Below are 26,367 nucleotides of genomic sequence, written 5' to 3' on the forward strand. Positions count from 1 at the left end.
GTGAGCAGAGAGAGAGCACAGGACAGGGTAACCTAAATGATCACGTTTTGCACAAGAACCGTTATTAGCTGCCAGAGCTCATGGTCCAAACACATTCTTCCTTCAAACTCACAACAGGGGCAAGTTGTCAAATGCAGTGTCACACAATTTACTACTGGTACAAGTTCTCCCTGCTGCATTTCTTTGCACTGTGAGATAGTATAGGTTCTTGAAGGGACAAGAAACACAGACATGCTTGCATGGACGGTGCTTCTAAACACTGAATTATTTTCCACATTTGTTCCAAGGATCAAGTTCCCCACCACTGTGAAATTACTTTATGAGTGCAATAGGAACTATGGCTGCTCAAGGCTTTTCCCCACAGTTACGCCTTCAAGGCTTGCCTTCAGGCTGAATTTCTTTCATGACTTTTACAGCAGCTGCAACTGCTGAGAGCTTTTGCACGGTGCTTACATGCACAAGGCTTCTATCTAGTGTGAGTTGTTCCATGAATGTCACAGACACTTGAAGTCGTGAAGGTTTTTCCCGCAGTGGTAACATTCCTCTCCAATGTGAGATGTTATACTTGGTTGAATGATGAGAACAACGAAACAGTTTCCCACATGGTAATCGACAGTTTCTCGACAGTGTGAATCCTTTCCTGATTCCTGTGGCCATGGAACTTGCGAGGGCCTTCCCACATGTTTGCATTCATTAGCCTACTGTCTCGTATGAAGTCTTTCATGAGTGTCACGCCAACTGGAAGTGGCAAAAGTTTTCCCACAATGCTTACATGTGTAGTAAGGCTTCTCTCCAGTGTGACACCTTTCATGAATGTCATGGTAACTGGCTGAGGTGAAGGCTTTCCCACAATGCTTACACGCATACGGCTTCTTTTCAGAGTGAGTTTTTTCATGCCTATTAAGACGAAAAGAACTACTGAAGGCTTTTCCACAGTGCTGACATGTGCTAGGTTTCTTTCCAGAGTGAATTCTTTCATGAATGTTAGCATACTAAGAAGTAGAGAAGGTTTTTGCACAATGCTCACACGCATAAGGCTTCTCTCCGGTGTGAATTTTTTCGTGCCTGTTACGATAAAGGGAGCGGGTGAAGGCTTTGCCACAGTGCTTACACGAGTAAGGCTTCTCTCCGGTGTGGATTCTTTGATGAATATTACGATAATAAGAACTGGTGAAGGTTTTCTCACAATGCATACATGCATAAACCTTCTCTCTAGTGTGTGTGTTTTCATGAATTTTACAGCGCTTGGAAGTGTTGAAAGACTTCCCACAATGCTTACAGGCATAAGACTTCTTTACCTTGTGAATTATTTCATGAATGTTACGCAGACTAGGTACGGTAAAAGTTTTCCCGCAGTGCCTACATGCAAGGGGCTTCTTCATATTGTGTGCCCTTTCATGAGTGTTACGCCAACTGCAACTTGTGAAGGCTTTCCCACAATGCTCACAAGCATAAGGCTTCTCTCCAGTGTGAGTTCTTTCATGCATGATAAGATGGTGTGCGAGAAGGAACGTTTTCCCACATGTTTTACAAGCAAAGGGTTTCACTCCAGAGTGACTTCTTTCATGAGAGTTGCAAGAACCAGAGCTGAAGAAGGTTTTTTCACAGTGCTTGCATGCATAAGGCTTCTGTCCCGTGTGACCCTTCTCATGAGCGTTACGCCAGCTGGCACTGGAGAAGGTTCTTTCACAGTGCTTACACGAGTACGGCTTCTCTCCAGTGTGAGTTCGTTCATGAGTGTTACGAGAGCTCGGAACGGCAAAGGTTTTGCCACAATACCTACACACATACGGCTTCTCTCCAGTGTGAATTCTTTCATGAATGGTACAAGAACTGGAAGTGGTGAAGGTTTTCCCACAATGATTACATGCATAGGACTTGTCTGCAGAGTGGCTGCTCTCATGAACGTTACGATTACCGGAGCGGGTGAAGGCTTTCCCACAATGCTTACATGCATAAGGCTTCATTTCTGCGTGAGTTACTTTATGTTTCTCAAAACTCTTTGCATACTTGAAGGTTTTTCCACACTGCTTACAAATGTAAGTCTTCTCTCCGATATGACATTTTCCATGGTTGATGAGGCTACTGGAGTCGAGGAAGGCTTCTTCACAGTGCTTATGCTCATATGGTTTCAATTCTGTATGGAGTCCATCATCTTTCTGGCCATATGTGCATCTCCTTAGCATGGTCCAGTTGAGTTCCTCTCTGCCTCCTGTGCTCTCATGAGACTGACAGGAAGCAAGACTGCTACCTGCTCCCTCATACTGTTGCCACTTATAAGGTTTCTCCCTAGACGTTTGAAGTACCTGAAGTGGTTCAGGACTATTTTCCAGATCTTTCTGATGTATACAAGACTTTGCCACAGTTTCCTGACACTGAGAGTCTTTCCCTCTAGCTTTGTCTCTGACATACACTTGTGAGGGCGAATGTCCAATTAGGTTGCCTACATGCGATCTGCTGTCATTTGCTGTTTTTGCAGGAGTCGTGTCTTTATTAACCATATTCTCTGGAACAGGTTCCCGGTTTCCATGACACTGATTACCACATTCATATTCATGGCCTTTCTCAACCACTTGGCTTCTGCAAAAAATGAGAAAGCATTACTGTAGAGAAAAGTCTAAGGCTGGCTTGGGTGGATTACTGTAACTATACTATCCCAGGGCACCAGCAGAATGTCTCCCATGTTAGGAACAACATACACCACACGTAAAGACCCTATCATGTGTAAAGAAGTAGGGTGTTAACTTTACTTTTTCAAGAACTATAAAGGAGCTGTAACACAGGCTTGGAGGTGACAAACATTTCTTGCTCTTCAAGCTGACCATAGTTTGATGACCAGCATCTATGTGGAGGGTTCACAAATTCCTGTTACTCTTGAGCTGAAGTATTTCTGGCAACCACAAATACTTTTCACACACGTGGTGCACACAAGCAAACATAAGCACACACATAAATAATTAAAGGACATAAAAGAAGTGAACATTTAGGCAAAAGGCATGGTGTTGGTGGACAATAACAACAATCACACAAAATTGAATAACACTGTGACATTTTAACATTTGTAACACTCAGCCTGTGTTGGCTAGGTTTGTTTGTTTGTTTTCCCAACTCCAAACGACCGATGCTCCTCTGAGAATATGAACCCTTAATTGAGAAAATGGCTCAATCAGATTGGCTTGTCCAGGTCTCAGGCTGGCTGAGATTATGATAATTTAGAAGATTTTTTTCCCCCAGGCAATACTGATTTTGGCATTCTGACAGCTGCTGGATTGAAGGAGTCCTGGGTCTAAACTAAGGCCTAACACCAGAAAAGGCCAGGAGAGGCCATTATTGAAGCTGCAGGTTGAGTTGGGAACACCAGGATAGAAAAGGTTTTGAAGAAGCTGATGATGGGTTGGGGATTTAGCTCAGTGGTAGAGCGCTTGCCTAGGAAGCGCAAGGCCCTGGGTTCGGTCCCCAGCTCCGCAAAAAAAAAAAAAAGAAGCTGATGAGTGGTCCCAAGTGGGAGGGCTGGAGTTCCTAAAAAGATGCCATTGGTGAAGGTACAATGTGGGGAGCCTCTGGCACATTAGACAGTCCCAGGGGAGGATTGCCAAAGCCTGCAGCAGGTGTGCAGTGGAGCGGCTGTGAGACTATCAGTCACGTTATGTGTTTGGGCATGGAAGAAGCAAAAGGGTGCAAGGGGGGGGAAGAAGAAGAAGAAGAAGGAGGAGAGGAGAGTCGAGTCGAGTTGGGGAAAATCTATTTATTATATATGAGTACATTGTAGCTGTACTTCAGACACACCAGAAGAGAATATCAGATCTCATTACAGATGGTTGTGAGCCACCATGTGGTTGCTGGGATTTGAACTCAGGACCTCTGGAAGAGCAGTCAGTGCTCTTAACCACTGAGCCATCTCTCCAGCCCTGGTTCTTCTTTGAAAGGAGAAGCACAAACTTGGTTAAGATTTTTCAGGAGCTCACAGTGGAGACCTTTAGGGCTTTTAAATGGACACTGAGATTTTACAGAGACTGATCGTTTAAATTGTCAGAGCTCTTTAACAACAAGGGGATTTCTAATGTCATCTTATGCTTTATATTGTGATACTATGGGTATTTGGGGACAAAAAAAGACATGAAAAGCTATGGGTTAATAGTGATATATTTGTGTGCCACATTGCAAATGGAGAGTGGCATTTCATAAAACAAAGACACACACTTAAGAGGGAAGGAACATCAATAGGGAAAATGGCTCTGCCAGACTGACTTGTAGGTATATCTGAGGAGTCATTTTCATATTAATGACTGATGGAGGGACCCCAGCCCACTGTGGGCAGCATGCCACTAGAGGTGACCTGGGTTGCATAAGGCAGGTAGCTAAGTAAGGGACGAGGAGCGGCACACCAGAGAAAAGCGTTTCTTCATCATCTCTGCTCTACCTTCCTGTTAGGCTGGAGTTTCTGCCCTGGCTTCCATTTATGGTGGGACTGTGACAAATGGGAATAATCCAAAGTGAGCTGCACACAAGGGTTGTTTATGTCACAGCAAACACAACAGGACGATTATATTCAAAGCCTTAGAAGAATTTGTAGAGATATATTAAGTACTTGTAGGTATGAAGGGAAGTCTTCATGTATAACGCACTGGAAAAGCTTAATCAGGGCTTAGTGTGCACCGCAGGTTGGTGACATCCACAGATGACACAGATGAGATATTCAAATATCTATTGACACAATTCAGTGCTGTTTGCAGAAATTCGTATAGAATCAATTTGCAGGGAGAGATATTTGGATATTTGGTAGGTTTGAGGCTGGCCTCAAACTAAGCCTACCACTCTTAAATGTTTGATGTAAATTGCTTTCTCTTTTTGTCTGTTTGTTTTTCTTTTTTGAGACAGAGTTTCTCTGTATAGGTCTGGCTGTCCCGGAACTCAGTCTGTAGACCAAACTGGCCTCAAACTCAGAAATCTGCCTGCCTCTGCCTCTTTAGTGCTGGAATTAAATGTAGGAGCCACCACCACCTGGCTATAAATTGCCTTCTACTGAATACATTACCCTGGATTTCTGCTGAGTTCGATGTGGTCATCATCTTCACTACTTTCTTCTAGTGTATTTTCTAGAAATAAACCCAAAGAATCCATTATGACATATTCAACAATAAAAAAAAAAATTGGAATCTAGCTCTTATGACATGGACATACACACTAATTCAGCATATGGTTCCTTCAGGACTTCAAATCACACCACTACACACATAAGCAGGAAACAGTTGTACTCTGACTGAGTGTGCAACGGAGGCATGGCATCGTGTTGGTTTTTTGTTTTTGCTCTTTACCTACAGAGATCAGGTTCAGAAATGTTTCCTTCATCACATTTCTGTAGAGCTTCTTCTGACTGGTATCCAACATAGTCCACTCTCCTGAGGTGAAGTTCACAGTCACATCCTCAAAGGTCACTGGCTCCTAAAACAGGAAGATGGTTGGTTTTAACTGCCAGGTTGATGGGATACATCTAGGACAGAAGCTACTGAAGCCACCTCTAAGCAGTTAGGGAGCTAAGGGTAAACCCCAGCCATCAAGTCTTTTCACAGTAGCAGAATAGTAACTAAGAGTGTGCATCTGCTTTTCTTATAAATAAAAGCTAATGCTGGCATCCCACAAGTATTCTTGGGTTACAATTTTTTTCTTCAAAATAACTGGACTGCATATGTTTAAAATCAGATGACTGTGGGGAATGTTCTGTGCAGTTAGCAAGGCGTATCAAATGTAGTCATGTCAGTCAAAACACAGATCCTCTGTGTATGTTGTGTCTCTTAGCAATGAATCAGTTTCTTTCAAACTTCCCCAAGGTAACTGATACCCGTAAGTGCCCACACTCATGTGACCTGCTGACACCTTTCACTGTTGTGTTTCTGTCTTGCACTATGCCTTTGCTTTGAATAAAGTTACCCTTCTCTAAACTGAAATAACCTGCCCAGATGCCAACAACCATTTGAGTTCCTGGCAAAGGGAACTAGATAGAGGAAAGTAAACCAATTCTCTCATTACTTAAAAAAAAAAAAAAAAAAAAAAAATCAGCATTTTATACACCTTTTTTCATTGTGCTATCTATGGCTAATCTAACTAAATCAGTTTTGCAAAAGAGAATTGTAAACCGAGGCTTCCATGTCCTACCACACAGGTGAGAGAAGGATGTCGTTCACCAGGCATGGACGAGAAATTGTACTGGTTGGTATTATGTCAACCTAACACAAGCTAGAGTCATCAGAAAGGAAGAATTCTCAAATGAAAAAAAAATGCCTCTACAAGAGTTAGGTATTAGGCATTTTCTTAATTAGTGATCAATGAGAAAGACCCAGTCTATTGTGGGTGGTGCCATTTCTGGGCTAGTGGTCCTGGGTTCTAGGAGAAAGCAAGATGAGTAAGTCGTGTAGCTCAAACCAGCAAATGGCATTCCTCCATGGCCTCTGCATTCACTCCTGCCTGCAGGTTCTTTCCCTATGTGAGTTTCCTGTCCTGACTTCCTTTGCTGATGAACTACAATGTGGAAGTGTAAGCTGAATAAACCCTTTCAACAACTTTCAAAACTTTCGTTTTGTTTGGGTGACAGGGTCTCTCTGCGTGGCCCCGAAACTTGCCATGTTACCGAGGCTAGCCTTGGACTCCTAACTCGACCCTCTTCTGCCATGTGTGTTCTGGCATGAAAGGCTTGCACTATCGCTTGTGTACCAGCAGGCTGGCCTGGAAATCCCTGGGCAGCTCAGGATAAACCTGAACCTTGACACTCCAGACTCCTCTCTTGGCTTTTACATCCTTGTCTTGTCCTTTTTAGTCCTAGTGTATTCACCGCTTATATTAGTCACAGTTCTCTAGAGTCACAGAACTTATAAACGCACAGCGTATTGAAGTAAAAAAGAAAAGTTTGCTCCAGTAGGTAGAAAGTACACTTGTTTTTCTTTCATATCAACTTTCTGAAGCATTTCCAATGGTCAGAAATTAAACAATCTACAAAAACCACCTATCTAAAGGCTAAAGGAAGGAGTTCCCAAAGGCTGTAATCTTGAAAATCCACACTCCCAATCCTCTGTTTAAGTCAGCGTACAGAGAAACAAGGAACAGCAACAGAATTCATTCTACTTCCATGAAGCTCTTCACCCAACTGTCAGCCTTTTTCATATTTATCCAAGCTTGGAAATCTTCAAAAAATTTCTAATTTTAATATCAAAAAAGATCACTGCAGGCCATTCCTCCCAGGGCAACAAGTAGGAGGTGGGCTGACCCACACATCTCTTGCCCTTCCAACCTAATCCCGAGTCTCACACCCAGACCTGCAGCAGAAAACCTTCCCTCCCAGACCTCATCCCAGCAGACCACAAATACCTTCTCCCCGGCCATTCTTTCCAAAACTCATCTCATTATCCTAGCTGCCAACACCAGCAGACCTTGCCTGCGAACATGTCAGCTGAGCAGGCCAGGAAAACAGGCAACCTAACTGAATTCTTCACTACTCTGTCCTCAACTCCAGATCCAATTCCCTGGTCTCATCCCTATCTCTGCAATAGAACGCTTGCTGCAGCCTTCCTTCCCTTCTGACAAATACCCTGGGGTTCCCATAGCCATTCCTCTCCTAACTTCCCGCTTGCTGCTTTATTCCAACCCCAACTCCAGCAGACATTCTCTGCTAACCCAAAGAACACTCCTGTTTGGAAAGCAAACAGGATCTTCCCCTCTTCTTCAGTTCCTCTAGATCTAACCCTCAAGTCTCCCTCTGCTAAGGCAGAGCCTCTGGGGTGACTTTTCTTCACTGTCCCCCTCATTCTAAGGAGGTTAAACAAGATCCTGTTTGAATACTCTGCTCTCCTCCTTCCTGTAAACACCTTTAACGCCCTAGCTTATCTTCACCTAAGTATCAGTTACCAATACCCAGAAACACATTTTACCTGGAATCCACAGTGGCCACAACTATCAGGCCCAAAGAAAACTTCCTACCAGGCAACACACACACACACACACACACACACACACACACACACACACACACACACACACGCCCCAGACTCTGAAAATCTGGAACCAGAAACTAAGAGAAAAACACCCATCCAACCAAGAGAAATCCAGAAATGAGCACTTAGATGTATAATTCATCCCAAATCAGATGCTTACACTTTATCATAAAAGCACAATCAATAACAGTGTGGGTAATATATCTCCACTAAAATCCAACTATCCTAATCATAGGATATTTATGATTTTTTATTTATTTATTTATTTTTTATTTATGAACATTTAATCCAACATAGCTAGAGCACAAGGAAAAGACCATAAAACTAACTATATGAAGATGATAGATGTTCTTTTTTTTTTTTTTTTTTCTTTTTTGGAGCTGGTGACTGAACCCAGGGCCTTGCGCTTCCTAGGTAAGCACTCTACCACTGAGCTAAATCCCCAACCCCGATGATAGATGTTCTTAAGATGAAAATAAATTCTCTAAAGATGGCCAAGAAAACATACAGAAACAGTGGAAATTAATAAATAAAACTGTTCAAGACCTGGAAGTGAAAATAAAAGCAATAAAGAAAACACAGACGGAATTCTAGAAATAAAAATTAAGGAATTCAAACAGGAACTATAGAGGCAAACATCATCAACAGAATACAAGAGAATGCCAGGTATTAAAGATACAATAGACGAAATGAATACCTTGGTCAAAGAAAATATTAAATCTAAAAAAGACCTGACACAAAACATCCAGGAAACCTGGGATACTTTGAAAAGTTCCAACCTAAGAATAATAAAGATAGAGGAAGAAAAAGGATCTCACCTCACAGACCCAGAAAATATTTTCAACAAAATCATCAAAGAAAAATTTTCCTAATATAAAGAAGGACATGCCTATAGACATAGAGAACACCAAATAGATTAGACCAGAAAGCAAAGTCCCCTCACCACATAATAATCAAAACACTAAACGTAGAGAACAACAACAACAACAACAACAACAACAACAACAACAACAAGAATATTGAAAGCTGCAAGGGAAAATGACCAATTATAATATAAAGGTAGACCTATTAGAATTATACCTGACTTCTCGGTGGAGATTCCAAAAGCCAAAAGAGCCTGGATAGAAGGAAAACTCCAACTTACAAAGATTAATTTACCTATGAAAACACAGGGAATAATTAATTTCAGACCAGCAAAATCAAAAGAAGGGAAACACACACTGTCTCTCCTTCTTACTACCACAACCAAAATAACAAGCATCAACAATAATTGGTCATCGATATCTCTAAATAGCAATCATTTCGATCCCCCAATAAAAAGAGACAGACTAACAAAATGAATGCAAAAGCAGGATCCACCATCTGCTGGTATGTATGGTGTAGCCATTTTAATTTCTAACAAAATAGACTTCAAACCTAAAGTAATCTGAAGAGATAGAGAAGGACAATTCAAAGTCCTCGAAGGAAAAATCCACGAAGATGACATTTTGATTCTTAAAATCTATGTACTAAACACAAGGATACCAAAGTTTATAAAAGAAATACTAGTTCAGCTTAACACACATATTGACCTTTACACACTGATAATGGAAGACTTCAACTCCCACTCTCACCAACAGACAAGTCATCCAGGCAAAGAGTAAATAGAAAAATAAATACTGGATCTAACAGACTTTATAAACCAAATGGACCTAACAGATATTTACAGAACTTTTCATCTAAACACAGAAGAATGAATCTTCTCTGCACCTCATACAACTTTTTCCAAAACTAAATACTTGGACACAAAGCAAGTCTCTACAGATACAAGAAACCTGAGACAACTTTCTGCACTCTTCAGACCACCATGGATTAAAGATGGATATCAACAACAACAGACTCATGGAAACTACAACTCATGGGAATTGAACAACTCGAACAGAAAATGGGTCAAGACAAAAATTAAGAAAAGAAATTAAAATGGGTTGGGGTTGGCTCAGTGGTAGAGCGCTTGCCTAGGGAAGGCAAGGCCCTGGGTTTGGTCCCCAACTCCGGAAAAAAAAAAAAAAAAAAAAAAAAAAGAAATGAAAGATTTTCTAGAATTCAATGAAAATGAAAGAACAGTATACCCAAACTTATGGGACACAATGAAAACACTTATAAGAGGCAAGTTCATAGCACTGAGTGCCCACATTTAAACATAATAACTGGAGAGATCTCCTACTACCAACTTACCAGCCCACATGAAATCTCTAGAACAAAAAGAATTAATCACACCAAGAGTAGAAGGCAAGAAATAATCAACTCAGGGCTATGATCAATAAAATAGAAACAAAAAGAACAATAATGATTTAATGAAACAAAGAGTTGGTTCTTTGAGAAAATCAGCAAGATAGACAAACCCATAGGCAGACTTATTAACAGGCAGAGATAGAATATATAAATCAGGGAAATAAGAAATGACAAGGGGTACATACCAACAGACACCAAGGAAATCCAGACTTATAAGAGCATACTTTAAAAACCTGTACTCCACAAAATTGTAAAATCTAAAAGAAATGGGTAATTTTTTTTATTCATTTATTATATATAAGTACACTGTAGCTGTCTTCAGATACACCAGAAGAGGGCATCGGATCTCTTTACAGATGGTTGTGAGCCACCATGTGGTTGCTGGGAATTGAACTCAGGACCTCTGGAAGAGTAGTCGGGTGCTCTTAACCGCTGAGCCATCTCACCAGCCCGGGTAATTTTTTAATAGGTAGCACTCACCAAAGTTAAACCAAGACCAGACAAACAATTTAAATAGACGTATAAGTCCTAATGAAATAGACGTAGTCATTAAAAGTCTTGCAACCAAAAGAGGCCCTGGGCCAAATAGTTTTTGTATAGAATTCTACTTGACTTTCAAAGAAGAGTTAATGCCAATACTCCAAAACTATTCCACAAAATGGAAACAGAAATGTTGGGGTTAGTCTTGTGTGTGTATTCAGAGGCTGAGTTCCTTACCCATGTCCAAACTGAACCTGTCTTGGGGCATTGTATTAACCAATGTATTGTAAAAAACGTTCCTCAAGGATCCTTGATGGGATCCTTGGCTGGACCCTATGACTGGGCAAAGAGGATAGGAAGGCAGAATTTAGGATCAAGTGAGGGGCCTCAGTAGAGGCCACAAAGGAGAAGAAGGAAGAAGAGAGAGGTAGAAGGAAGTCACCATTAGATGGGATGGACCAGGATCAAGAGGTCACCATTCAACAGGATGGACCAGGGGGGGGGGGGTGGTGGTGGAGGAGGAGGATGGGGGGATGGGCAACGACAAGAGAAATGTGCCCTGAGGACACACATAGAGCAGAGCAAAAGAACAAGTATTATGGGGCTCATGGCTGGGATGTACATTAGAATAGCTCAGAACCTGCCCAGTACAGTGCCAATAGCTCGTAAATAATACACCAAATTTCTCTGTCTTTTATTTGGGAGCTATATGGGGTAGAGTGGGGTGTAATCCCCTCATAAAATAACTCTAACACAGAAGGACCATTGGCCAATTCATTTTCCACACCACACAAAGACTCAACAAAGAAAGAAATTACAGACTAGTTTCACTTATGAACGTAAATGCAAAAATACTTAATAAAATACTTGCAAACTGAATCCAAGACCACATCACAAAGATCGTCCATCATATCAAGTAGGCTTCATCTCAGAGATGCAGGGATAGTTCAATGTACAAAATAAATGTATCCAACCATTTGAACAAAATGAAGGTAGAAAAATAACAGGGTCATCTCATTAGATGCAGACAATCCCGTTAGCAAAATCCAACACCCCTTCATGGTAAAAGTTCAGTAATGATTAGGATAAAAGGGCCATACTAAAACATAATAAAGGCATTTTACAGCAAGCCTATACCCAACAGAAAATTAAATGAAAAGAAACTCAAAGCAATTCCACTCAAGTTAGGGTCGGGAACAAGTCACCCCCTATCCAATATAGGACTTGAAGTCTTAGAGCAATAAGAGAGCTGTCTTACTGAAGGAGATTAAGGGAATACAAACGGGAAAGAAAGAAGTGAAAGTATCATAATTTGCAGATGACGGAATGGTATACATAAGTTACCGTCAGCACTCCGCTGGAGAATTCCTACAGCTGATAGACACTTTCAGCACAGTGGCTGGATACAAGATTAAATAAATAAATAAATAAATAAATAAATAAATAAATAAATAAGTAGGGCTGGAGAGATGGCTCAGCGGTTAGGAGCACTGACTGCTCTTCCAGAGGTCCTGAGTTCAAATCCCAGTAACCACATGGTGGCTCACAACCATCTGTAATGGGATCCGATGCCCTCTTCTGGTGTGTCTGAAGACAGCTACAGTGTGCTCACATTAAAATAAATAAATCTTAAATAAAATAAAATATATAAATAAATGAACAAATAAATACCTCTCTCATATACAAATGATAAATGGACTGAGAAAAAAAATCAGGGAAGCAACATCTTTGACAATATACTCAAATAAAATTAAAAAAAAAAAATAGCCCTTGCTTCGGGTGACTAACCAAGCAAGTAAAAGACTTGTATGATAAAAACTTCCAGCCTTTGAAGAAAGAAATTGAAGAAGACCTCAGAAGACAGAAAGATCTTCCAAGTCCATGGATCAGTAAGATTAACACAGTAAAAACGGCCATCCTACCAACTACCAACAGCAATCTACAGATTCAATGCAATCTCCATCAAGATGTCAACACATTTCTGCAGGAACTTTGAAAGGACAAATTCTCAACTTCATATGGAATAACAAAACAGAACAGAACAGAACAAAACAAAAACCCTAGGATAGCTAAAACAAGACTGAGCATTAAAATCCCTGCTGCTGGTCTCAGTATTCCTGATTTCAAGTTATACTACGAGGGTATAGTAGTACAAACGCCATGGAATGAACATAAAATCAGACACACCGATCAACGGAATCAAATTGTACACCAAAACATAAATCTATACACATAACTGATAATCTACACACTGGAAAAAAGAGCAGCATCTTCAATAAATGGTGCCGGTCAGACTGGAGGTCAGTGTGTAGAAGAACGCAAACAGAACCATACTCATCACCCCGCACAAAACGCTAGCCCAGGTGGATCGAAGAGCTCAACACAAAACAAGATACACTGGCCCCGATAGAAGAGAAGGCGAGGAACAGCCTTGAACACGTTGGCACAGGAGACAACTTCCTGAACAGAACACCAACAGCACAGGCACTAAGACCAACAGTTAATAAACGGGACCCTATCTATAAACGTTAAAAACTTCTGTAAGGCGAAGTACACGGTCATTCACACAAATCAGCAGCCTACAGAATGGGAAATGACTTTTCCCAACTCCACATCCCATAGAGGACCATTATCCAAATAAACAAAGAACTCAAGAAACTAGATATCAACAAACACACAAACAAAACAATCAAATAATTCTATGTAAAAATGGGATACAGATCTAAAGGGAATTGTCAACAGAGGAAAATCAAACGGCCAAGACACAATTTTCAAAATGTTCAACATCCTTAGTCATCAGGGAAATGCAAATCAAAACTACTTTGAGATTCTGTAGACCTAGAGAGGTTAGGTAAAGAGGAGGGGTGGGGGTGGGGCTCACGGATCTCCCTGGGAGGGGTTAATGTAATAGATTTTACAGGCAGACTGGGAATGGGTGGGGACAGGAAGGAGGAGGAAGAGGAGGGGAGATAGGGTTGAAGGAGGAAATTCAGAGACCTATTTGAGGAATGTATGGAAACCCAGTGCCGCGGAAAGTTCCCAAGTGAAAGTAATCCTACTGAGGTCTTCTAATTACCGGGAACTGAGCAGCGCTCAAATGAGTTGTTGGCTGAGGGAAATCCCCAGACCACCCAGGGTGTTGCTAAGACAATGGATTTCTCCCTCAAAACTGACAGCAGGGTTCCACTGCCAAGGACAACCCCCACACAATTCACTGAACACGGGTTCTCTTCAGGCTACCAAAAGAGAAGTAAACAGCAACCAAGCCACAAAAACTTCGACTTTCAGTACGTCCTGCCTGCTAGAGAGGCTAGGGCCATGGCCGCACAGAACTTATGGGTGGGTCCAACTGATGCTGATTTGACTTAAGACCCACTCAATGAGCTGGACCCCACACCTAACACTGCTTGGGTAACCACGAACCAAGATAGCTCAGAGACATAGGGTAAAACTAAACATTACTGGTCGTAAAAAAGTATCAATAAGACGACTGCTAACGATATTCTGCTCTGCTCATAGGTGAGCGTCGTATTCAGCCATCACCAGGGAAGCTTCCTCCTGCAACATTGGGAACAGATGCAGAGACCCTACAGCCAGACATTACCCGGAGAGAAGGTAGAGATGGGAAGGCCCTCTTAATCAACTAAGCAAAGGTTACTGTGAACTCGGAGTGAAGCAGCAGGTACACGGCCTCCGTGGGTTTGGATCAGTACGCTGTGTATTTAGAGCTCTCAGCTTAGTACTTTTATGGGACTCCGGACTGTGGGAACTAGTGGGTCTCTAATCATTATGCCTGCTTTTGGGGCTGTTTTGGGACTGCCTTGTCCAGTCTTGATGTGATTTTTTTTTTATTTATGTTGTTATATTTTATTTTGTCATGTTTGGTTGCTATCTCTTTGAAGTTTGTTCTTTTCTGATGAGATACAGAAAGGATTTGGACCGGGAGGGGAGGGCAGGTGGGAAGAAACTGGGAGGATGAGAGGGAGGGGAAACTATAATCAGGATATGGTCTAGGAAGACAGAAACTATTTTCCAAAAAAGGAGAAACTGAAGAAAAAAAGTAAACCGCTGAAAACAAAGAAAACGCGAAGCAAACTGAATTGTCTCTTCTGACTGATAACTTTGGCAAACAGCGGTCATTCAGGAGAACAAGAAAACATTCTTGCACATATCACTTTGTAAACCAAACCAAACCAAACCCAAAACCCGAAAGCTAAAGGGAAAATGCAAAACGGATGAGGTGTTAAGAGGAAACCCCAGGAACCCCAAGGTGTTAAGAGGAAAGCCGGAAGCCTGGGGAACAATTCTGAGGGACAGCAGATGGGGAGGGGAGGGAAGGAGACAGAAACAAAAGCAAGGCGGGGGGTGGGGGTGGGGATACCTACATCAGCCCAAACAGAAGTAGAAGAGAAGGGAAACTGCACAGAACACTCATGTCTGGATTGCGCAGCACCAACCCGACAGTGCTGCAAGATCTGGGTAGGCGCAGGTTCATGGCAAGGGCTCCCCAAAAGTTCTGGGGACTGCAATGAAGCAGCTATTCCATGATAGAAAAGGGGGAGGAGGGATGCGGGTCTTAAGGCTGCCTTTGGTGTGCACGCTTCAAACATAGGTGGGTAAAAGCATTTCGGGGCCCGACTCCACCTCCACTGGACTGAAGAAAGCCAGGGAAGACTTCAAGTGATGCCGGGCGAACTCCAGAAAAGCTAGTCTCCCAAATCCTGCCACCCCAAATTCCAGGAGCCCAAGACACACTCACCATTCCTTGCTTCTGGTGTGTTTAGGTGTCCTCCCTCAGGGGTGTGCAGCCAGCAGAACACACAGTCGCCCAAACCAGGTCCTTACAGAGATGCGCTCTACTAAAAACAATTTAAAAACCACCTTCCTGACGCGCACTCTGACTCTCTCTGCTCCCCATTGGACAGTTCGGTCCTTAGTAATATTGGCCCTGATTGGTGAACTGTTATCACTCCGCCCCCTCAGCGAAAAGTCTCACAGCATTTTAGGCAAGTTCAGATACAAGCTCCAGACCTCAAGAGGAAGGCAGTCTTCTGTGTATTCACAGCCGTCCAGGGCTACGGGGTGAGACCCTGACTCAAAACAAAACACAGAGACCCAGCTTAGTAGCAGGCATTTTTTGAAAGTCCTTATATATTTTTTTATTCACTTTACATCCCGATCACTACCCCCCACCCCCACTGCTTCTGCCCCACCCCCTCACAATCCTTTCGGACCGTCCGTCCCCCTCACCTTTCTCCTCTGAGAGGGTGGCGGAGGCCCCACCCCCATCCCCGTATCCTCACCTCTTGGCAGGTCAAGTCTCTGCAGAACTAGGCACATCCTCTCTCAATGAGGCCAGACACGGTAACCCAGTTAGGAGAACGTATTTTACAGACAGGTAACAGCTTTAGGGATAGCCACCTCTCCAGTTGTTGGAGGACCGACATGAAGACTGAGCTGTACACCTGCTACATATATATGGGGGCCTAGGTCCAACCGGTGTATATGCTCTTTGGTTGGTTCAGTCTCTGAGAGCCTCCAAGAGTTCAGGTTAGTTGACTCTGTTGTCTCCTGTGGAGTTCTTAGCAACTTTGGGGCTTTAAGTTTTTCCCTCAACTCTTCCAATAAGAGTCCCCGAGCTCCATCCCATGTTTGGCTGTGGGTCTCTGCATCTGTTTTAGTTTGCAGCTGGGTGGAGCCTCTCAGAGGACAATTATGCTAGGCTCTTGTATCATTAATAGTGTCAGGGACTAAGTTACCTCATGAAGGGTGGTTTTCTCAAGTTCCAACCATTTGTCTGCAAAATGTATGATGTCTTTATTTTCAATAGCTGAATAGTATTCCATTGTGTAAATGAACATTCTCAGCATTCATTCTTTAGTTGAGGAACATCTGGGTTGTTTCCAGCTTCTGGCTATTACAAACAAAGCTGCTATGATCATGTGTCCTTGTGCTATGGTGGAGCATCTTTTGGGTATCCAGGAGCAACATAGCTGGGTATAGCAGTATAGCAGTATAGCCAGGCAAAACTATTTCCAATTTTCTGAGCAACCACCAGATTGATTTCCAGAGTGGTTAAACAAATTTGCAATCCTTCCAGCAATGGAGGAATGTTCCCCCTTTTCCATGTCCTTGTCAGAATGTGCTGTCACTTGAGGTTTTGATCTTAGCCATTTTGACTGGTTTAAGGTAGAATCTCAGGGTCATTTTGATTTTCAGGTCCCTGATAACTAGGGATGTCAAATGCTTCTCTAAGTGCTTAACGGTCACCCCATTTTTAAATTGGACTATTTGGTTTGTTGTTGTCTAACTTCTTGAGTTTGTTATATATTTTGGATATTAGCCTTCTGTCAGATGTAGGAATGGGGAAAATCTGAAGGGTGTCGTTTTATCTGATTAACAGTGTCCTTTGCCTTACAGAAGCTTTTCCCTTTCATGAGGTCTCATTTATCAATAGTTGATCTTAGAGCCTGAGCCATTGGTGATCTGTTCAGGGAGTTGTCTCCTGCCCCAATGAATTCAAGGCTATTCCCCACTTTCTGTTGTATTAGATTTACTGTATCCAGTTTTGCATTGTGGTCTTTGATCCGCTAGGACTTGAGTTTTGTGGAGGGTGATAGATATGGATCTATTTGCATTCTTCTAAATGCAGACATCTAGTTAGACCAGCGCCACTTGTTGAAGATGCTTGCTTTTTTCCATTATATGATTTTCCTGTCCTTAGGTAGGTGGGTTTATTTCAGGGACTTTGATTCAATTCCACTGGTCAACATGTCTGTTCCTATACCAAAACCATGCAGTGTTTGTTACCATTACTCTATAGTAGAGTTTGAAGTCAGGGATGATGATACCTGCAGAAGTTCAGAATCGTTTTGGCTATCCTGTTTTGTTGTTGTTGTTGTTGTTGTTGTTGTTGTTGTTTTGGGATTTTTGTTGTTGTTGTTGTTTTCCATACGAAATTGAGAATTGATCTTTCAAGGTTTGTAAAATAACATGTTGAAATTTTGATGGGAATTGCATTGAATTTGTTGATTGTTTTTGGTATGATGGACATTTTCAATCATACTTATCTATGGACTGTCAATCATACTTATCTATGAACATGGGAGATCTTTCCATCTCCTAGTGTCTTCCTCATTTTCTTTCTTCATAGATTTGAAGTTATTGCCATTAGGTCTTTAACTTCCTTAGTTAGAGTTATACCAAGATATTTTTATATTATTTGTAGTTTTTATAAAGGGTGTTGTTAGCCTAATTTCTTTCTTGGCTTATTTACCATTTGTATAAAGGAGGTCTACTGAGTTGTTTTTAGTTAATTTTGTATCTAGCAACTTTGTTGAAGTTGTTTATTGGCTGTAGGAGTTCTCTGGTAGAACTTTTTAGATCACTTTTATATACTATCATATTGCCCCCACACACAATCACTTTGCCTTCTTCCTTTCTAATTTGTATTCACCTTGATCTCCTTTAATTCTCTTATTGATCTGGCTAGAACTTCAAGTACTATATTGAATAGATAGGGAGAGAGTGGGCAGCCTTGTCTTGTTCCTGATCTTTTTAGTAGAAATGCTTTAAGTTTCTTTCCATTTAATTTGATGTTGGCTATGCTGTATATTGCTTTGATTATGTTTAGGTATCTGCCCTGTATCCCTAATTTCTCTAGTACATTTAACATAAAGGGGTTTGTAATTTTATCAAAGGATTTTTTAGTGTCTAATGAGAAGTATTGATATTAACTCTTCTGTGAAAGTCTGGTAGAATTCTGTGCTAAAACCAGCTAGCCCTGGGTTTTTTGGTTGGGGGGACTTTTAATGTCTGTTTCTATTTTCTTAGGGTTTTTTTGGGGGGGCTTTTTGAATAGCTTTATCTGATTTGATTTAACTTTGGTAAGTGCTATCTATCTATCTAGAAAATCAACTATTTCATTTTGATTTTCAATTTTGTGGAGTAGAGGCTTTTGAAGTAAGACCCAGTGATTCCTTGCATTTCCTTATTGTCTGTTTTTATGTTTCCCTTTTATTTCTGATTTTGTTTGTTAGGATACTGTCTCTCTGTCTTATTCGGTTTGGCTAAAGGTTTATCTATCTTGTTGATTTTGTCAAAGAACAAAGTTTTAGTTTCCTTGATTCATTGTATTGTTTTCTTTATTTCTAATTGATTGACTTCAGCCTGATTTTGATTATTTCCTGACTTTTATCCCTCTTTTGTATATTTTCCTCTTCTTGTCCTAGAACGTTCAGATGTAGTTTAAATTGTTGTAATGAGAACTTTCTCAGTGCTATGAACTTTCCTCTTATTACTGTTCTCATTGTGCTCCATTAATGTTGGTATGTTCTACCTTCATCTTCATTGAGTCCTAGAAAAATTTTAATTCCTTCTCTAACCTAGAAATCATTTTATAAAGAGTTGTTCACTTTTCATGAGTGTGTAGGTTTTCCGTTGTTGAAGTCCAACTTTAATCCATGGTGATCTGATAAGATACAAGGTGTTATTTCAGTTTTCTTGTATCTGGTGAGGATTGCTTTGTGACATTATATGGTCATTTTCAGAGAAAGATCCATGAGGTGCTGAGAAAAAGGTATATTCTTTTGTGTTTGGGTGAAATATTTTATAGATGTCTGTTGAGAAATCTATATCTTGATTTGTAAGCTGCTAGGAGAAGATGGTCTCTAGTTAGCTATGAGGGTCTCAAAACTCACACTTGCACTGACACACTTTCTCCAACAAGACCACACCTCCTCCAACAAGGCCATGCCTACCAAGAGTCCACTCCCTGGGTCAAGCACATTCAACCCATCAGACTAAGATTGCTCAAAGCAGTTTGAACATATAAAAAGACCAGATGTTTGGGGGAGAAAAGACCTTCCAACCTTTATTAATACACATGTGGACAAGTAAAGAAACTTAACCTTAATCCTAACCCTAGCCTTAGCCCTACCACCACTGGAAAGATTAGGACAAACTGTTACATAAATGCAAATTCGGTACATTTAGGCCAGAGGGATGCTGCTTTGCCAACTGTACTACACGTGTAGAGTGCACAAATACCGATCTCTTACTGAAACAAAGATGTTCCATTGCCGAGATTATTAAATGTAGCTGGAAAATGTAAAAACACAGGATATATGGGAATAAAGACCTTGCCTTTAATCTTTAAAACACATACATGGAAGTAAAGAAAAATGGCACAACCCTATCCCTAACCCCAACCTTAGCCCTAATCCTAACCTTAGCCCCAACCCTAATGCCTAACCCTAACCCTAACCCTAACCCTAACCCTAACCCTAACCCTAACCCCTAACCCTAACCCTAACCCTAAACCCTAACCCTATCCCTAACCCTAACCCTAACCCTAACCCTAACCCTAACCCTAACCCTAACCCTATCCCTAACCCTAACCCTAACCCTATCCCTAACCCTATCCCTAACCCTAACCCGCTGAAGACATTAGAACTAACAGTTATACATATGTAAGTTCAGTGCAGTTGGGCTGGAGGAAACTTGTATTACCTTCTGTGTAACCCAAATGTAAAAGTACACGGAGATAACAAAGAACAGCATTCCTTTATCTGAACAAACAACATGCTGAGATTATGAAATGCAGTTTGAACATGTATAAACACAGGATATTTTGGGAGAAAAGACCTTGCCTTTCTCCTTTAAAACATATGTAGGCAAGTAAAGAAAACTAATTCTCGCCCTAAGCCGAAAACTAACCCTAACCACAGCCCTAACACAAACACTAACACTAACACCGTTGGAGAGAGTAGCACAAATACTTACACATAGGCAAGTTCAGCAATTTTAGGACAGAGGGAATTTGCATTGTCTTCTGTGAAACACACATGTAAAAGTACATGGAAGTGACAAAGAACATCGTTCTCTTACTAAAACCAACAACATTCATTGCAGAGATTATTAAATGTAGTAGCTCAGTGCATTAGGACAGAGGGAACTTGCATTGCCTTCAGTGAATCACACACATAAAAGTGCATGGAATTAAAAAAAAGAACAGTGTTCTCTTACTAAATCACACACCATCAGTTGCCAAATGTCTTAGTTTGGGTTGTTAGGGAAAACAAAAAACACAGGACGCCCAAAACAATTCTGAACAATAAAAGAACTTCTAGAGGAATCACCATCCCTGATCTCAGGCTGTTGTACAGAGCAATAGTGATAAAAACTGTAGGCACTGGTAAAGAAACAGACAGACTGACCAAAGGGATAGGATGGAAGACCCAGAATAAACCCACATGTCTATGGACGCTTGATTTTGACAAAGAAGCCAACACTAAACAATGGAAATGAGAGATGATCATCAACAAATGGTGCTGGTCTCACTGGGTGTCTGCACCTACGAGATGCAAATAGATCCATGTCTATCACCCTGCACAGAATTCAAGTCCAAGCGTTATCAAAGATCTCAATTCAAAACTGGACACAGTAAATCTAATAGAGCAGAGAGTGGGGAATAGCCTTGAATTCACTGGGACAGGAGACAACTTCCTGAATAGACCACCAATGGCTCAGGCTCTAAAATCAACTATTGATAAGTGGGACCTCATGAAACAGAAAAGCTTTTTAGAAGGCAAGGGACACTGTCAATAGGACAATATGGCTGCTCACAGATTGGGAAAAAAATCTTCACTAACGCCACATCCAAGAGATGGTTAATATTTAAAATATCTGATGAACTCTAGAAGTTAGACACCAACAACACACATAACCCAACTAAAAATGGGGTGCAGAGCTAAAGAGAATTCTTAACAGAGGACTCTAGAATGGCTGCAAAGCACTTAAAGAAATGTTCAGCAACCTTGGAAATCAGGGAACTGCAAATCAAAGCGACCCTGAGATTCTACTTTACACCAATCAGAATGGTGAGGATCAAAAACTCAGGAGACAGCAGATGCTGGTGAGGATGTGGAGGAAGAGGAACACTCCTCCATTGCTGGTGGGATTGCAGACTGGTACAACCACTCTGGAAATCAATTTCTCAGAAAATTAAAAACAGTCCTGCCTAAAGACTCAGTGATACTGCTCCTGGATATATACCCATAGATGCTCCACCACAGACAGTGACACACGCTCCACTATGTTTGTAGCAGCCTTATCCATAATGGCCAGATATTGGAAACAACCCTCAAGTGAAGAATGGATACAGAAGATGGGATTCATTCACATAATGGAATACTATTCAGCCATTTAAAAAGAAGAACATCATGTATTTTGCAGGCAAATGGATGGAACTACAAAATATCATCCTGACTGAGGTAACTGAGACCCCAAAGGACATGCATGATATATACTCACTGATAAGTGGATTTTAGCCATAAAGTACAGGATACACATGATCTACCCCACAGACCCAAAGACGTTAAAGGAGGAGGAAGAGCCAAGTGAGGATGCTGAAATCCCACTTAGAAGGCAGGACAAAATAGTCATGGGAGGTAGAGAGAGGGAGGGACCTAGGTGGGAAAGGGGAGAGTGGGGGAGCAGGGAGGCAGGATTAGGTGTGGGAAGAGACAGGAGAGAGGTCCAGAGGGCCAGGAGAACAATGGAAATCTGCAGCTGCTGAGGAGGAAGGGTGTGAATCTCTAGGCAGTGCAGGAGACCTGGGATAGGGAGGCTCCTTGGAGTCAATGCAGGTAACTTTAGTGAAGAGGGCTAGCAGTGGGGACGTGGAACTTGAAGAGGCCACCTTCTATAGCCAGGCAGGGCCCCCAGTATAGGGATAAGGACACCAACCCACTCACAAAACTTTCATTCCAAAATTAGTCCTGTTTAAAAGAAATGCAGGCATAAAGACAGAGCAGAGACTGAAGGAGTGGCCAACCACTTACCCACCCAACATGAGCCCCACCCCATGGGCAAGCACCCATCCCTGACACTATTAATGATATTGTTATGCTTGCACACAGGACCCTAGCGTAACTGTCCTGTGAGAAGCTTTACCTAGCAGCAGATTGAAACAGATGCAGATACCCATAGCCAGGCATCGGACAGAGGTGGGGGACTCTTATGGAAAACCTGAAGGATTGAAGACCCTGAAGGTGATAGGAATCCCATAAGATCAACAGTGTCAACTAACCTGGACTCCTGGGAGCTCTCAGAGACTGAGACACCACACTAAGAGCCTAGACAGACTGGACCGGGGCCACTGGCCCGTATGTAGCAGAGGACTGCCTTTTCTGGCCTCAGTTGGAGAAGATGCACCTAACCCTACAGAGACTTGATGTGTCAGAGTGTGATGATAGCCAGGGGGACCCACAATCTCAGAGGGGGAGGGACTCTGTTAGGAACGAACAAGGAGGGGGCCAGCATTTGGGATGTAAATAAATAGATTAGTTAATTAAAAGTTATAGCAACGTTGTAGAATATTTGGTTAATATATCAGACCCCACCATTTTGCTTTGTATAACAATGTCACCAATCCTGCTTGAAATTAAAACATTTAGTAGGATGAAGAGAGGGAGAAAGAAAGGGAGAGGGACTCACACACACACAGAAAGACAGAGACAGAAAATTCAGTTTTAAATATTTAATTAATGTATTTATTAACTTTACTTCCCGATATCAGTTCCCCTCACCCCAGTACCCCTTCATTCAGATCCTCCTCCCACTCCACCCTCCTCATCCCTACACCACTCCCCACCTCCCCACCCCAACTTCCCACCCTCACCTCCTCCAGCCTACCCTACCCACCCACACCCACTGGGAGCACATGAGGTTACTGTAGTGCGAGGCACCCAGTTAGGGGACCATGATCCATGGCAGACAGGTAGGTAACAGATTCAGTGACAGTTTCTGCTCCAATTATTGGGGGATGTGCGTGAAGACCAAGCTGCACATCTGCTACATATGTGCCGAGGGACCTAAGTCCAGTTTATGATCATTCATTGGTTGGTGGTTCAGTCTTTGGGATTCCCAAGGGTCTAGGTTAGTTGACTCTGTTGGCCTTTGTGTGGAGTCCCTGTCCTCTCTGGGTTCCTCAATCCTTTCCCCAACTCTTCCACAAGACTCTCTAAGCTCCATCTAATGTTTGGGTGTGGGCTTCTGCATCTCTTTCCATTGGCTGCTGGGTGGGGCCTCTCAGAGGATAGTTTTGCTAGGCTCCTGTCTGTAAGCATCACAGAGCATCATTAATAATGTCAGGGGTTGGCTCTCTCCCATGGGTTCAGTTTCAATTTGGGGCAGTCATTAGTTGGCCATTCCCTCTCTTCTATCTTTGTCCCTTCATGTCTTGTAGACGGGACACATTTTGGGTTGAAGGTTTAGTGGGTGGGTGGCTGTCCTTATTCCTCCCCTCAGAGTCTTTTCTGGCTACAGGAAGCGGCCAATTCAGGATCCATCTCTCCCGGAGCCCCAGGAGTTTCAGCTACAGTTACTCCCATAGGCCCTCAGGGTCCTCCCTCCTTGCCAGGTCTCTCAAATGTCCTGGGGGTTTCCTACACACACACACACACACACACACACACACACACACACACACACACACCCCGCCCACCACAGCTGATTCCCATTCTTTCTCCCCTGTTCTCCCTACATCATCTTCTCTACCCACCTCACTCCACTCCCCATTCCCTCCCCCACCCTGTTCTGTCCCTCCATCCACCTCTGTTATGTTTCTCTTTCTGAGGAAGATTCATCTATCCTGCCTAGGGCCCTCCTTTTTATTTGGGCTTCTTTGGGTCTATTGATTATAATCTGGTTATCTCATACTTTATGGCTATTATCCACTTAAAATTTAGTACATACCATGCATGTCCTTTTGGGTTTGGGTTCTTTCACTCAGGACAATATTTCTTAGCTCTATCCATTTACCTGCAAAATTCATAATGCCCTCATTTTTAATAGCTGAGTAGTATTTCATTGTGTAAATGAACCACATTTATTTTATCCATTCTTCAAGTTGTGATATTCTTTCCCGCACAGGGCTGCCTTGTCTGGCCTCAGTGGGAGAGGATGTACCTAATCTGGCAAGGACTTGGTGTGCCAGGGTAGGGTGATACCCAGGGGGGCCCCATATTCTCAGAGGACAAGTGGTGGGGAGACAAGGGCTTCGAAGGACTCTGTGAGGTGGGGACCAGAAGTGGAGCAGCATTTGGGGTGTAAATAAATTAATAAATAATTAATTAATAAATTAATAAATAAAATCACTTTCTCATGTAGCAGCAAAAGGGGAAAATGCCCTTCTCAGCACCCATTAGCTGCCATCAGTCACTGGTAGGAGTAACTCCCCTCATAGGCTCCTCTCCCATTCAAAATGAAATAGAAGCAACATCACGTTCTGATCACAGTGGGTTTTTCCTCTCTGGACCCTTTCAGACTGCATATCCATCTTGTGGTGCATGTCAGAACACAGTAGGCTTTCTCACTACCTTGTTTTGGCTGGGTGTGGACCTTGACAAATATTTGTTCTGGGTGTTTTTAGGCTATGTTGAAAGTAAGCTGTTGTGGTGTATTTTTTTCCTTATGTGGGAACTCTAGCCTGTGTTCGTGTGTGTCCATAGTGTATACACAGTGCATCCAGGTAAACACACACAAGTACACTCCAAGGCCAGAGAAGGACCATACACGGAGACCAGAAAAGGCCTCCAAGTGTCCTGGTGGATCACTCTCTCATTCTCTTAAGATGGGGTCTCTTGCTGAGTCTGGAGTAAAGCAGACTCACAGCAAACCGAGACATTCCATCTCTGGGCCCCTTATATCTGTGGCTTCTTATATGGGTGCTGCGGATCTGAGTCCACATAGGTGAAATGCACAAGTGTGCATCAGATGTCCTGACCAACCCACCCATCCCGCCAGCCTCTGAAAAGTCTCTCCCTTAGATCCAAAAACACTGTTGGACAATGACTTTTCCAAGTTTCCTCTTTCCCGTTGGCAGTTACTTCTCTCATTATAATGGCCCGGTGCCTAACCGAAGCAGCTGAGAGGAGGAAAGATGTGTTTTGGTTCAGCTCCAGGGGATGCACTCCTGGACAGTTGGGAAGGTGTGTCAGCAGGAGGCTGCTTATTTACATCACAATGGTGGACCAGGAGTGCTGGAGGCGCCTTTCTCCTTTCACCTCTTGTTTTCAGTCTGAGACTCCAGCCAGGAGGCTGCTGCCGCCCACATTCAGAGCAGGACACACCTGTTTTGTTTCATCAAGTTGACAATCAGAGTCACCAGCTACATTTTAGTATGGAATTCTATGTGTCTAAGGAGGGAATACAGTTTGCTTTCTACTATCAATTTGTCCTTGTATCATACACTAAGCTGCAATTTTTCCATTTGCAGCTTATTTATTTGTATTTATGTGTTTAGGATGTATTTATTTATTTAGAGTGATAAGAGTGGAGGTCAGAAGACAATGTCAGGAATACAATATTGAATTTTACTTATTGAAGCAAAAGCTTGCCTGTTGTTTGTATGGCTGTGCTGTACCTAGCTGGCCTACAAGCTTCTAGCGTATTCTACTGTCTCTATGCCCTGTCTTGCTAGAGGAGTATTGGAATTGCAGGTTTGTACATATATTGCGAAGGCTAGGCTAATTCCATGGCAGACTTCAAATTGGCAGTTAAGGAGACTAGGCCGAAGGACTGGTCAAATCCAGGCAAGTCAATTACTAATGGAAAAATCCCCAGGCTCCAG

The 26,367-nt window shown here is 42.2% G+C and overlaps 1 protein-coding gene across 1 annotated transcript; it reads right to left on the bottom strand.

Annotated features, from left to right (window-relative positions):
- Nucleotides 1–273: 273 nt before the first annotated feature.
- On the bottom strand, nucleotides 274–5,121 carry LOC116907739 (zinc finger protein 14-like). The gene is made up of 2 exons (XM_032910911.1): nucleotides 5,036–5,121; nucleotides 274–2,580 (listed from the first exon to the last, which is right to left on the bottom strand). Exons 1-2 carry the CDS (start codon nucleotides 5,119–5,121, stop codon nucleotides 993–995), a joined length of 1,674 nt encoding a protein of 557 aa, XP_032766802.1. The 3' UTR covers nucleotides 274–992.
- Nucleotides 5,122–26,367: the final 21,246 nt, after the last annotated feature.

Source organism: Rattus rattus, chromosome 1, assembly GCF_011064425.1.
Source record: "Rattus rattus isolate New Zealand chromosome 1, Rrattus_CSIRO_v1, whole genome shotgun sequence".
Lineage (NCBI taxonomy): Eukaryota > Metazoa > Chordata > Mammalia > Rodentia > Muridae > Rattus > Rattus rattus.